Below are 11,609 nucleotides of genomic sequence, written 5' to 3' on the forward strand. Positions count from 1 at the left end.
AAGTTTCTGCATGTAGTGAATCATGTGAAACGTCAACCAGTCATGCACATGCTTGGCAGGGTCGAGGGAAAAGCAAACACCCGCATCCAACAGGGGGCCTTGGAAGTATGTCTACAACTCGCTTGCTAAGTGGCCTAATAACCCAGGATGGGCGAAGTATATGAAGAAGACTGTAATTTATATTAGTACCTTTTTCGTTGCAGTCAATGAATTGCTACAATGGGCGGGACAACGAAAAAAGTTGCCTTGAGATCCAAAAACTTAAAATGGCATAAATTTAGGGCGTGATCGGCAACTGCCCAGCTCCTGGCTTCTGATCCATGATTTTTATCAAGAAGCTGGAAGCAAGATTAAGGAGCCGGATTTGAGGATTTCTTGGCGCTAACCAAACATGCCCTTAGGAGCTTCTTGCCCCTATCAACTCGCTTATGTTTGCATACGATCTCATAGTGTATGGATCAACACCGACAATAATGGTCGGACTATTGCTTTGGTGATCACTCATTATGCACTTAATTGGGACAACCCCTTAATTGGGATAAATATATCATCGTATTCAGTAAAATGTATTGGCCTCACATCTTCAGCTAGCATGTCATTTTCGATGATCTTGGCACGGATTTCTTTCCTACTTATAAAGGTTGGAGTTGATGGTGAGTTCACATGCGGAACCAACAACCTTCACCAATAAACAAACACATCTCTACCCACATTGAGAATAGCAACCTTCCAAGAACATAGATAAACAAATGTATTGCTACTCACATGTGGGACCTAACATAAATAAATAACTACACTACTACTTTCATGCGAGACCAACACTTATAAATGGCACAAATAACAAATGCAAAAATGTGACTCCAACTCAATATAATGCTATTGTTTTCCTTTTTTTTCAACCAAGTTATTTCAGTTTTGTATCATAGAACAAGAGAATGAACAAATTGTAATTCAAAAATGAAACAGACCTTGTCCTCCTACCTGATCCACGCCCTTGTGGGTCAACTTACCAATGTCTCATATGTTTCAACATTCAAAATGTTGTGTCTGTAAAGGACTATGGTCACTTCAGATTCTCCAATGCCTGACGTGTGATCTTTTGTTGTATTTTTGTTCTTTTCAAAATAGCGAACCACACGCAAAGGCCATGTGGCGCCAACATATTTTGACGATTTCCTAAGCCAGTGACCTAACTCCTTGTATTATAGTTTCGTAGCAACACACGAGCATTGTGCTAGTATAGATATAATACAACTTGGTCATCCTGATTTCTTACTTGCAAAAAGAGATATGTCCTTCTCCTATTTAAGTTTACAAGTTCAGAGCTAAATTAAACAGGATACAAAGCAAACATGCTTTCACACGCTGGAAGTTTAACTTTAGTCAAATGTGTGTTTGCACCTATCCCTATTTACTTACTACTCCCTCCGTAAGTGATCTAAAAGTCTTATATTAGTTTACAGAGGGAGTACATGTCTTGTTCCTTGTTAAATACAAGGTTTGTCTACGAACTCACTAAATACCGTTAGAAATATGTTGGAATGGTTTTCAAAATAAAAATTCTTTGAAACCTCTTTGTCTCAAGTACTAGGATAAATATGCAAACATGTCTAGTAAGGTGGTTTAGGCATTCCCATGTCTGCCTAGCAAATAATTAAACAACCAAATGCCTTTTTGGCGGTTGTTGTCAACTCTAGACAATTCCCATATTCTTACCTCTGTTTGGGAAGCTAATCCCTTCATCATAAAAATTGCCTTTTGGTCTTCTGTTTTAAAAGTTTTGCTTTTCATGCTTGAATCGCGCAAAACAACAACTAAGCATTTCAGCGCCAAACAAATTAGGATAGGCTAGAGTTGAAACCACCCATGGCCACTATTAATTCTCCTCCCACTCCCATGTCAAGTTTGGTTTACCCCGGCCTTCCTAGACATTATCATCATGCTTATCCTTCTGTTATGCACCAGTGCTTCTGGAGGCATGTGTTGTATATGTCCAAACCACCTCAAACAATGTTGTACAAGCTTCTCTTTAATTGGTGTTACTCCAGCTCTATCATGTTTCGAACCTGATCCTTTCTTGTGTGGCCGCATATCCATCTCAACGTGTGCGTCTTTGATACACTTAATTGTTGGACATGTTGACTTTTAGTTGGCCGACATTATGTGTCAGACAACATCGTAGGTCGAGTCACCTTCCTATAGAACCTGTTGTTACCTTTGTATGTGGCACTCTCTTGTCATAAGAGGATGCTAGCTTGGCGCCGCTTCATCCATCCAGCTTTTGATCCGATGGCCCACATCTTCATAGAAGGTATGAAGATAATAGATTCATTGGGATTCTACCAAGGTTGGAAAAAGCGGTAGGCGTAAGCGGGGCGGTTGGCCTTTGCCTAGTGCCTAGGCGGTGCCTAAGCACCCTAGGCGCGGCATAGGCGGTAATATAGTTTTTACTCGAAGTGTATTTGTGACTTTTATATGAATGTTGATATTAATTTAGGGCATATGAATAAGGTAATTACTGGCTACTCCCACTGGAATATAACCTGCTTGGCATATATGTGCAGTATGTGGCATGATTTCTTGCTTGGGTAGGAAATTCCTTGTGCTTCCCATGCCTAGACCTCCATTTATGCCCTAAGCGAGGCATTTGGCCATTGCCTAGCGCCTAGGCGTGCCTAAGCGCCTCCTAGGCACTGCCTTTTCCAACAGAGGATTCTACCAATCATCAATGCTCAAACCACAGGCCATAGCCCTCAAGCGAGGACTGAGATGGCTTCAAGCATCGGAGTTCAGTACCTCATGGTGCAGTTGGATTGCACGAAGCTTGTGCATCGTTGAATAGGGGGGCTACTTTTTCCCCTACCGTGGTTGCTCCTATCATTGGCGATGGTTAGGTAGCACTGTGGACTAGTTTGGTTGATGACCTGGGGGCTTCACGCCTGGCCTGGGCGCTCCCTGGACCATGCCTGGTGTTTGTTTGGATAGTGTCCTGAAAACTACTCCTAGAATGCTTGCCTGGCCTGGGAGTCCATGCACTGGCTGCCTGGTCCATGTTAAAAAAATAAAAATAAAAAAAACAATTTTGGCCCAGGCACGTAATTAGCCTGACCCAGGCGTCATGTTTCTTTCGCCTGGCCAGCTGCCTGGCACTATAAAGAGTCATGTGCAGTATGGTCCATCGTTTAAAATTTCTTTAATCACTAAATGGCAAAAACGCCACCCAGGGATGGAACCAAACATACATGCCCAGGCTTGCCTGGCCAGGCAAAAAAGGTCCACCACCCCAGGCTCCAGGCAGCACTTTCCTCCAGGCACAATGTTGAGGACTCGATCCAAACTAGCCCTGTATGCGTGAGACAAATAGTGTCGCCCCACAAGCTAGCAAGCATGGCTAGAGTTTGTCCTCCGTCTCTATGGATGGAGAGAACGCACCTCAGTCGACCATTCGATAGATTGTGGATGATGCATCTCTGTTTGAGTTGGAATAAAACTAGTCATGATGATGACACCTAGAAAAAGCAAGTTTGACTCCGCTAGGTTTATCTTTTGCTTCAAGCCACACCAAGTAAACATTTCTGGCAATTTTGCTAACAACTGTGCTCACGTCGACAAAGTTAGCATCTCCCAAACAAACAGGCTTTAAGCCATGCACCCCGTTTCCACCCTATCCAAATCGAGTCTGAGACCAGTTAAGAAAACTTGTTTGAGACATTTATTTTGGGACGGAAAGAGTATATATTTGCGTGATTCTTTCTGTAGCCAGCAGCCCTAGAGAACCGAATAAACAAGCCAATCTCGCAGCAGCAGTTACTAGCCCTTAGCGCAATCAAACTCGTAACCGAAAGCACCATGTCGCCACCGTAATCTATCTTATCCCGGCTAATCCGCGGAGATAAGCCCCATTTTCTCCCTCACCCCCGCCGATCGGTCGACAGGGTCCCGTAAGATAAGATGCTTATCCTGATGAGCCAGCGTAGTTTATCCACGTCCCTTTCACATGCCCCGATACATAATTGCTTGCTCCCGGCAACCAACACATGTTTCCGTCTCTTGCTCCCTCTGAAAACAAGTGTTTCCACATGCGCAAACGCTCCAGACAGTAGGAATGCCCAGTACTTCATTTGGTGATAAGACCGACACTCTCTGTACGGCAAGGATAGGCTTGGTTTTACTTTCGGCGCCAGTCGACGGAAGCCTATCTGAAGCGAGCAAGACGCCCGTCTGCCCACGGCAATGGTTCTTTTTTTTTTCCTCCACCCCTCGCGTCTGCATATATAGGGGGTCCTTCCCTTTGCCGTCCAAGCTCCCAACATCCCAAGAGATAACCATTGCTCCTGCCTCTTGTTCAGCCCTGTGATGGATGAAGCTTGCAACGAGGCTCTGTGCCGTGAGGCCGCCTGCGTTTGGCAAGGAGAAGGAGAAGATCACCCTGACGCTGCTTCTTGCACCTCGCCCTCGGGAACGTCCAGCGGGTCGTCGTCGTGCTCATTGGGGTTGAATCTGGGTGATGGGTCGACTTACTCCCCACCTGATGATTATTCTTCGGAGTTGTCTTCAGCGTCGTCGAGCACCTTGCATCTGGACTCCGAGGCAGAGGGGCCTCTCTACGAGCTGTCTTCGCTGCTAGCCCAGCTTCCTGCCAGGTACATGCCATGCACCTTGATAACGTGGAATTTGGCCGTCTGTGTTTCCCAACCTGTATGAGAAACACCAAAACTTTGTCACCCTTTCCAACAACATGCATGCTAACAGGTCTTCGAATTTAAAATGACATGCTCCTAAGTGATAGCTTCTGAGGTTCCACTTTGCACAGGACAAGTATTTAATGCATTGGTTATGAATATTTCCCTAAAATACATACTGAACAACTAGAGAACACAATGTCACGGTTCTTTCCATATAACTTCTATAGAATCCACTTGAAATTGCAAATTATTCAAAAAAGGAGTGCGATCTCTAACAAATAATTTAATTTCCACAGGAGAGGGTTGTCCAAGTACTACCCAGGGAAGTCCCAATCATTCACATGGATATCTAATGCTACATGTCTTCAAGACCTTGGAAAGGAAGTTACCTACAGCAAGAGGATGAAGACATGCAAGAGCTACGCAGCAGGATTAGGCATGAACCAGCGGTCAAATCACTTACCGAGGACATGCAACAAGATGATAGCCAAGAGGCCCTCAAAAAGTTCATTTGCTTGTCAAATGTCCAGAGCAAGCAGCACCAACCTCTTGTACAGGAGTGCCAATTTACCTGCACACCAGAATAAGGAAGATGTACAAATGCATATGAACTCTTAACTAGCTACAACTATAATGCCAGGACTCCACTTCCCATGAACATACAGTACTTACTGTACACTTTCACATGGAAATTCAAACTAATTTCTCATTCTGAGATCAGCCTGATTTCTCTTATGTCTGATTTTATTTTAGTCCATATGAAAGTTAACTGTAAAAATGAATAAAGTGACACTTGGTCCAGTCACAATCGGAAAAACTCAATAGACACAGCTCCTTGTGTTAAACTTGCCCATGATGGTACACCATCTATTCTCTTCTTATACACACGACGCCACAAGTTAGGGGAACCATTTATTAAGGAACGATAAAAAATGTTCCTGAAAGCAACTGTACAAGTATTCTGTGGAAAATCAGTATTGCCATGAATGATTACGATGACATGTTCATCAGAGTCAAGGGCCACAACATTCGCAAAAAAAGGGAGTCAAGGGCCACAAGAATATTTCTATTAGGTTATCACAAGTCGAAACATGTGATTTCACTTGGTGTTTGTCTAAACAAGCTCGTCTGGTTTTCTCTTCTCCTCACCTCCATGAAGTACATCTGTTAACAACAAGAGAAAGGCTCTCATAAAAACCAATGAAACTACTACAAGAGCATGGTTTTAAACTTCAAAACAAAATTACCTGAAGGAGATCAAATTTGCCACTCCAACACCCACATCCCTTTTCCAACATGCACAATGCACAAACCCTTTTGGTAGCCAGCCCTAAAGGATAGTATCACAAAGTTGCGACTCTCCATAGTTTCCAGACCACAATACCTTGTCTTTTGTACATCCCATATATGACATTTCCTAGAATATCTGAAGCTCTCAATCAGCACTCTCTTGCTAAAGAATGCTTCATCATGTCAGTTGGATCACTTGTTGCTTAGCCATCTGGTATAGTCTCCGACCGCCTCAAGATCAGACTGCATAAGCAGACATATAATGCTTGTAAATACATTCTAGTGGTGGTGATGCTTTCTAAGGGAGCACAATGGAAAGATGAAATAAGGTACAAAATCGCAGCAGGGGATTCCCCTACTACATTCCTTTAAAAACAAAGAAGATGAAATAAGGTACAAAAGGAACAGTAAAAATGGAGTTCATTGACGGGAACAAATTCATACATCTTCAGTTAATCCGAGATGATCAAGTAGAGCCCTTATACCACCACCTTTTGAAGCATTAAGGGGAACAATCTCAATTGCATTTGGCTGCTCTTTGATAACACATGCTTTCCCTTCTGTTAGTTCCGACCAATGCTGTGTGAGGACAGAAAAATCTTCGTTCTTGTTGCCAAGGAAAAGCAACTTCTGCAAATGCAAGTAAACCATGTAAGTTCACTCTAAACAAAACTGATCCAAAGATAGGAAAACTCATCATCCTTATAAATGGCACATCCACTTTGCATTTGCCATAGTTACAATAACAAACCTGAATCGATGAATATTCCAAGAGGTCCTCAACTGAAGGCATCACTTTTACCTATGACAAAACCTCAATGTTGGCTCAACTGCTTAATATAGTTGGAAAGGAAGAAAGAGAAGTTTATCTAGCAAAAACCTAAATATTGTACCTTGGTCTCATGGTGCACAGTGTGCAACAAGTTGACAGAAGGATGTTCAAACAAGGTCAAACATTGTTCCTCACAGTATGCAACAAGAGGAATTTTATGCTTCAAGGAGTACAAACATGCCTGCAAATGGAACAAAAGAAATTTAAATATAATACCTGACGATCTTATACATCGCTAAAAGGGGCACACAACCTTAACAAGTCAAAACTGATATGAAAATGATTCAAGCTCAATGATAGCACATTTCATGCCTAACATCCACATTCACGATAAAGAACTGACAAGACACGAAATGCCCCGCAAATCCTCCTAATAAAAAGAACAGTAGGTAATATTAAAAGTTCGATGGAAGACGAGCAGGCGCAGCACTAAATTTCTGACAGAAGTACGGCAGAAAGTAATCAGCTGACATACTGTAAAAGTGTAAATCACTACCTCCTTGCATATATCCACATCCAAGTTTGCTCTATAAATAAGTTGGCCATGCTCCCCATATACAAGCGAACCCTGCAGCGAACAGAGCAAAATATAACTTTATAAGGGTAAATGTCGATTGAAAAAAAAAACATATTCTTACTATTGCTCAAAGCCTCAAACAAGTATAAAGAATGATAATGACGAGGGCTCCACACTTACTTCCTTCTATCATATCCCCGTCGATTGAAAAATAAACATATTCTTACTATTGTTGCAATCTAAATTAGGATGCCTGATTCAGTAGAGCAATTGGACACAAATTTTTACTTCAAAATGTCCAGATGTGTCTAATTCAACAAAAAGGGATATGAGTGCCAAAAGAACACTTGCACAAAGCCATGAAGCTTTGATAACCAAACTTCCAAATTCTACAACTATTCAAGTAAGAATGGAGGATGTACCTGTAGAAATACACCAGCTGAATTCTCCGATATAAAATCACCTCTTCCTTCCATATTAAGAAGCTTGAAGGTTGCTATGGTGGAAGCACGGGTCTAATTAAAAGGGATGAAAATCAAGAAAATATTAGAAACATGCAATTATACTAAAAATGCAGCCATCTTATATAGAATATATATGTGCTTTGCTTTGACATTCCTTAGGAAACTTCATAGTGTACTTAAGATTAATATCACAAATAGTCAGCTGCAACTGATCACAAGTTGAAATCATGTTGCTTATTATTCGAATTCCATCTGAAATTAAACTGAACTAAGATGAGAAGCTACATAGAAGCACTAACTTTCATCAAGATTACTTCCACGTACTTTATGCTGTGGGAAAGTTACCCATATCATTGATAATCGGTAATATTGTTAAGGAAAGACTGAGAAGTAGCCTTAACCTCAAGATCAGGGCCATTCACATTGGACGACCGGATATCCTTGCATTCATGACGAATGCTTAAGACTAAAACCCACCTTGCCAGTAAGCATGATAACAGTTACTCCCCGTGATACTGCCTCTCTCAAAGATTCTATTGACTCTGAACGCAGGTGTCCTTCATAATCCACAACAGTACCTTAATAATTTTTGCAAAGAAGTTACTTGCTAGAAGTTGGTAAGATCCAGCATAAATAGTATACTTCTTGATGCTTCATCACCTCACCATCTATATCACATATTATATGGGTCAGTTTCGGCTGATGACCCTCCTGTAAACTCCTTTTCTCTATATCTCTATTGGCCTCTACATATTAAAAGTTCAGAGGTACTCCAGTGAGAAGAAACAAATGGCAACCCTTCACATAAAGAAAAATACACAACAATAGTGTGCAAGGGCGACCTACCATCAGAATTTTCTGAATGACCCATATCAGTACTGAAATGATACGCACTCCTAATGAGTCCTTTTCCTATCCATTCAAGAGTATTTAATATTTTTTCTTCTTCCTGCTCCATCTCTTCTTCAGCCTCCTTGCTGAGTTCATGATCAAAGCCCAATAAATGCAACAATCCATGAACCTGATAAAGATAAATTGGTTAACACAGAATAGGCTCGCAATCAGCAAAGCTATTCCAACACTGAACAATCGCACGGAGGTTCTCTTCATAAGATACACCAGAAGTAGCATCGAAGTAATTATTTGTTCACAGAAGGTAGTCAAGCGATCAAGCCAATAGGCAAAACTTGAAGCTTTATCTTGGTATGCAAATTTCAACTTTCAAGCATAGCACTAATTCAAAATAAATCTCATGAAGTAAATACACACCTAGGGCGTGCTTCGTTTGCAACCCCAATTGCCCAAGCCAACGTTTGGGTAAGGCCGCCTCTTTGGCTAGTGACTGGATTGAGGCCAATCCATTGGTGTGCACTCTGATGTTGCCTACCATTTGCCAACTAGCTCATAGCCAAAGTTGATTTGCAAATTTTGGCATTGCAATTGACTGCCAACCAATTAGGCTATTACTGGCAAGTTTCAACATTGCCAAACATTGGCTTGCCCAAACATTGTCACTGGGGCTGCAAACCAAGCACACCTCCATCTTGCTGTTACCTGGTGTGTTGTCAATATTGATCCAATTCTAAGTTTCAAAAAAGATATTGATCCAATTTCCTTAAAGGGCAGCCCCAGTGCATGTAGCTCCCGCTTGCGCAGGGTCAATATCTTTTTTGAAACTTAGAATTGGATCAATATTGATCCAATTTCCTTCATGTTTAATTTTGCTATTGTGACCGTTCAAACTATAATATGAGCTCAAAACCACCATTATCAGGCATCACTACTGCTACGGTCAATAATAGATCAGACGAAACCTACACAACTACAAAACAGAAGCACACGGGCACCCCAATAAGGATAACAAATGTGGTGCCAGAAATAAGTCAAGAAAGACTAACCATGAGAATTCTTATCTCATCAAGAAGTGTATGGCCTCTTTCTTCTGCTTGCCGTCGGGCTGTCTCAACAGAAATTACCAAGTCACCTAGTTGCAGCTGTTGAACCAAAAGCAACAAGTAAATAATAATATCGGACAGAAACATCTGTAACAAATAAACTAGTTCAACATCAACAGAAACATCTGTAAACGTCTTACAACGGGAATTTGGAGCCCCGGGATATGCTGCGACATTGACAGAACATCCGTCGCGCGGTCTTCACCCCTCCATTCCTTGTTCAGCTTCCTGATAAAATCATCATCACAAAGCAGCAGAGATACCTCAACGCTGTCGTACTCATCCACATTGCTTATGCAGGGGTCTCTGGTCTTGTACTCCGAGTTCCCCAAATTGTGGAATGCCAGCTTCATTGCCTTCCCAACATCCGTTCGAAGTGTTTCTGCAATACTCTGAGAAGCCATTCGTAATTAGTGACACAAGCTAACAATTCAACAAGTCCAAGGAGCGGAAATAGCGAGCGGAGGCTATTATCACCAGGACGAGGGGGTCGTCGGGGAGGGCTTCTTCGATGCCAATCTGCACGCTGAGCTCGGCGGGGCCCTTCAACCTGGCTCTCCTCCGCCTCGGAAACATCGACGGCAACGAGCCGCGCCGCCGTCGTCTGGATATGGGTGACGCGTAGTGCCGCGAGGCGGCGGCGAGGAAAGGGGGCGGGCTGCGACCATGGGGGTGAGGACGCGGCGGCGCCGGCGGCTGCGAGTGGAGCGGGAGAGTCGGGCGCGCTGAAAATGGGGCCGGAGAAGGGCGGAGGAGGTGGTTGGAGGCGAGCGCGCGGGAGAGAAGGCGGTGGAGGCGCGCCATTGAGAGGAAGAGGAGGAGGAGGCTGCGCGCGTGTGCAAAGTCGGAGAGGAGGAAGATAGGGTTAAACCATTCCATCTTTTTCTTGAAGCCACTGTACCATTTAGCGGGGCCGCGGCCCAGAATTGCGCCTCGCTCTAGGCGGGCTCGCTAGCTCTCTAGTTCTCTTGATCGGCTGGGTTTTTTCCCCTGCTCATTCCTCTCTTATTGGCTGATGAAAAAACCGTTTTTTTAATTTTGAAAAATTTGATGACATCAAAAAGTGTTCAGGTGATTTCTAAGAATTGTTCGGGAATTTAAAAAAGGTTCAAATTTTTAAAATATTTAAAAATTTGATTGTTTTTGGAGATTTAGAAATGATAACGAATTTGAACGTGCATTTAGAAAGGCTTGTGAATACAAAAAGACAAATTTAAATAAATTTCATGAGTTTGAAAAATGTTTCTGAATTTGAGAGAGTTTTTGTGAATTTTAAAAAAGTTCATGAATTAGAAAAAAATAGTGAATAAGAAAACAGTTCAGGATTTTTTTAAAAAAAGTTCATGAATTTGGAAAAAGTCCACAAATATTAAAAATGTTCACGGAAATGAAAATGGTTCAAAAAATTTGAAACTAAAATTTAAAAATGAACCGAAACAAAAACCGAGCATAAGATTCAGCAGAAAGAAACAGAAAAAGAAAAGCCAGACTAGAAGCATCTAAAATCTTCCCAAAAACGAAATGGCCCAATTGTTGCCCTGCCGGGCCATCCGCCCCACATTGCCTCTGCACGTCGCGTGATCTCCAAAGTTTTATTTTCTGAGCGAAAGGTGATCGTCGCAGCGTGGGTTAGACCATAAAAGACACATGTGTGGGAACCTGTAGGGGCTAACTACAAGTGACGAAGTATTCGGTGCCATAAGGGACAAAGTATTTGAATATGTTTTGACGTCCGAGTTGTCATAATTTATGGAGGACCCTCCATATCCAACCCACAAGCATTTGTGCTTGAAGGTTGGGGGCATTTGTTTGGACCGCACGTCATCCGCCAACTGTTCACGAGGGAAGTTTCATCCCAGCCTCTTT

General features: G+C 42.4%; 2 protein-coding genes across 2 annotated transcripts; one reads left to right on the forward strand and one right to left on the reverse strand.

Moving 5' to 3' along the window:
- Positions 1–4,283: 4,283 nt before the first annotated feature.
- LOC119356701 lies at positions 4,284–5,400 on the forward strand. Its single transcript, XM_037623676.1, has 2 exons — positions 4,284–4,643; positions 4,982–5,400. Exons 1-2 carry the CDS (start codon positions 4,357–4,359, stop codon positions 5,301–5,303), a joined length of 609 nt encoding a protein of 202 aa, XP_037479573.1. The 5' UTR covers positions 4,284–4,356; the 3' UTR covers positions 5,304–5,400.
- A 184-nt stretch (positions 5,401–5,584) lies between these two features.
- LOC119356700 (endoribonuclease YBEY, chloroplastic-like) lies at positions 5,585–10,601 on the reverse strand. Its single transcript, XM_037623675.1, has 13 exons — positions 10,221–10,601; positions 9,884–10,135; positions 9,687–9,782; positions 8,635–8,809; positions 8,454–8,534; positions 8,266–8,366; positions 7,747–7,839; positions 7,304–7,375; positions 6,869–6,988; positions 6,727–6,777; positions 6,420–6,605; positions 5,933–6,218; positions 5,585–5,849 (listed from the first exon to the last, which is right to left on the reverse strand). Exons 1-12 carry the CDS (start codon positions 10,545–10,547, stop codon positions 6,168–6,170), a joined length of 1,605 nt encoding a protein of 534 aa, XP_037479572.1. The 5' UTR covers positions 10,548–10,601; the 3' UTR covers positions 5,585–5,849; positions 5,933–6,167.
- Between the last annotated feature and the right edge of the window lie 1,008 nt (positions 10,602–11,609).

The sequence above is a fragment of the Triticum dicoccoides genome, chromosome 2A (assembly GCF_002162155.2).
Source record: "Triticum dicoccoides isolate Atlit2015 ecotype Zavitan chromosome 2A, WEW_v2.0, whole genome shotgun sequence".
Lineage (NCBI taxonomy): Eukaryota > Viridiplantae > Streptophyta > Magnoliopsida > Poales > Poaceae > Triticum > Triticum dicoccoides.

Excerpts from the sequence above, each read along its gene's own strand:
- LOC119356701 (XM_037623676.1), top strand. The coding sequence starts at position 4,357 with ATGGATGAAGCTTGCAACGAGGCTCTGTGCCGTGAGGCCGCCTGCGTT. Across the intron at positions 4,644-4,981 it reads CTAGCCCAGCTTCCTGCCAG|GAGAGGGTTGTCCAAGTACT; the intron begins GTACATGCCATG and ends TAATTTCCACAG.
- LOC119356700 (XM_037623675.1), bottom strand. The coding sequence starts at position 10,547 with ATGGCGCGCCTCCACCGCCTTCTCTCCCGCGCGCTCGCCTCCAACCAC. Across the intron at positions 10,136-10,220 it reads CCGACGACCCCCTCGTCCTG|AGTATTGCAGAAACACTTCG; the intron begins GTGATAATAGCC and ends ATGGCTTCTCAG. Across the intron at positions 6,606-6,726 it reads TGGAATATTCATCGATTCAG|AAGTTGCTTTTCCTTGGCAA; the intron begins GTTTGTTATTGT and ends TTGCATTTGCAG.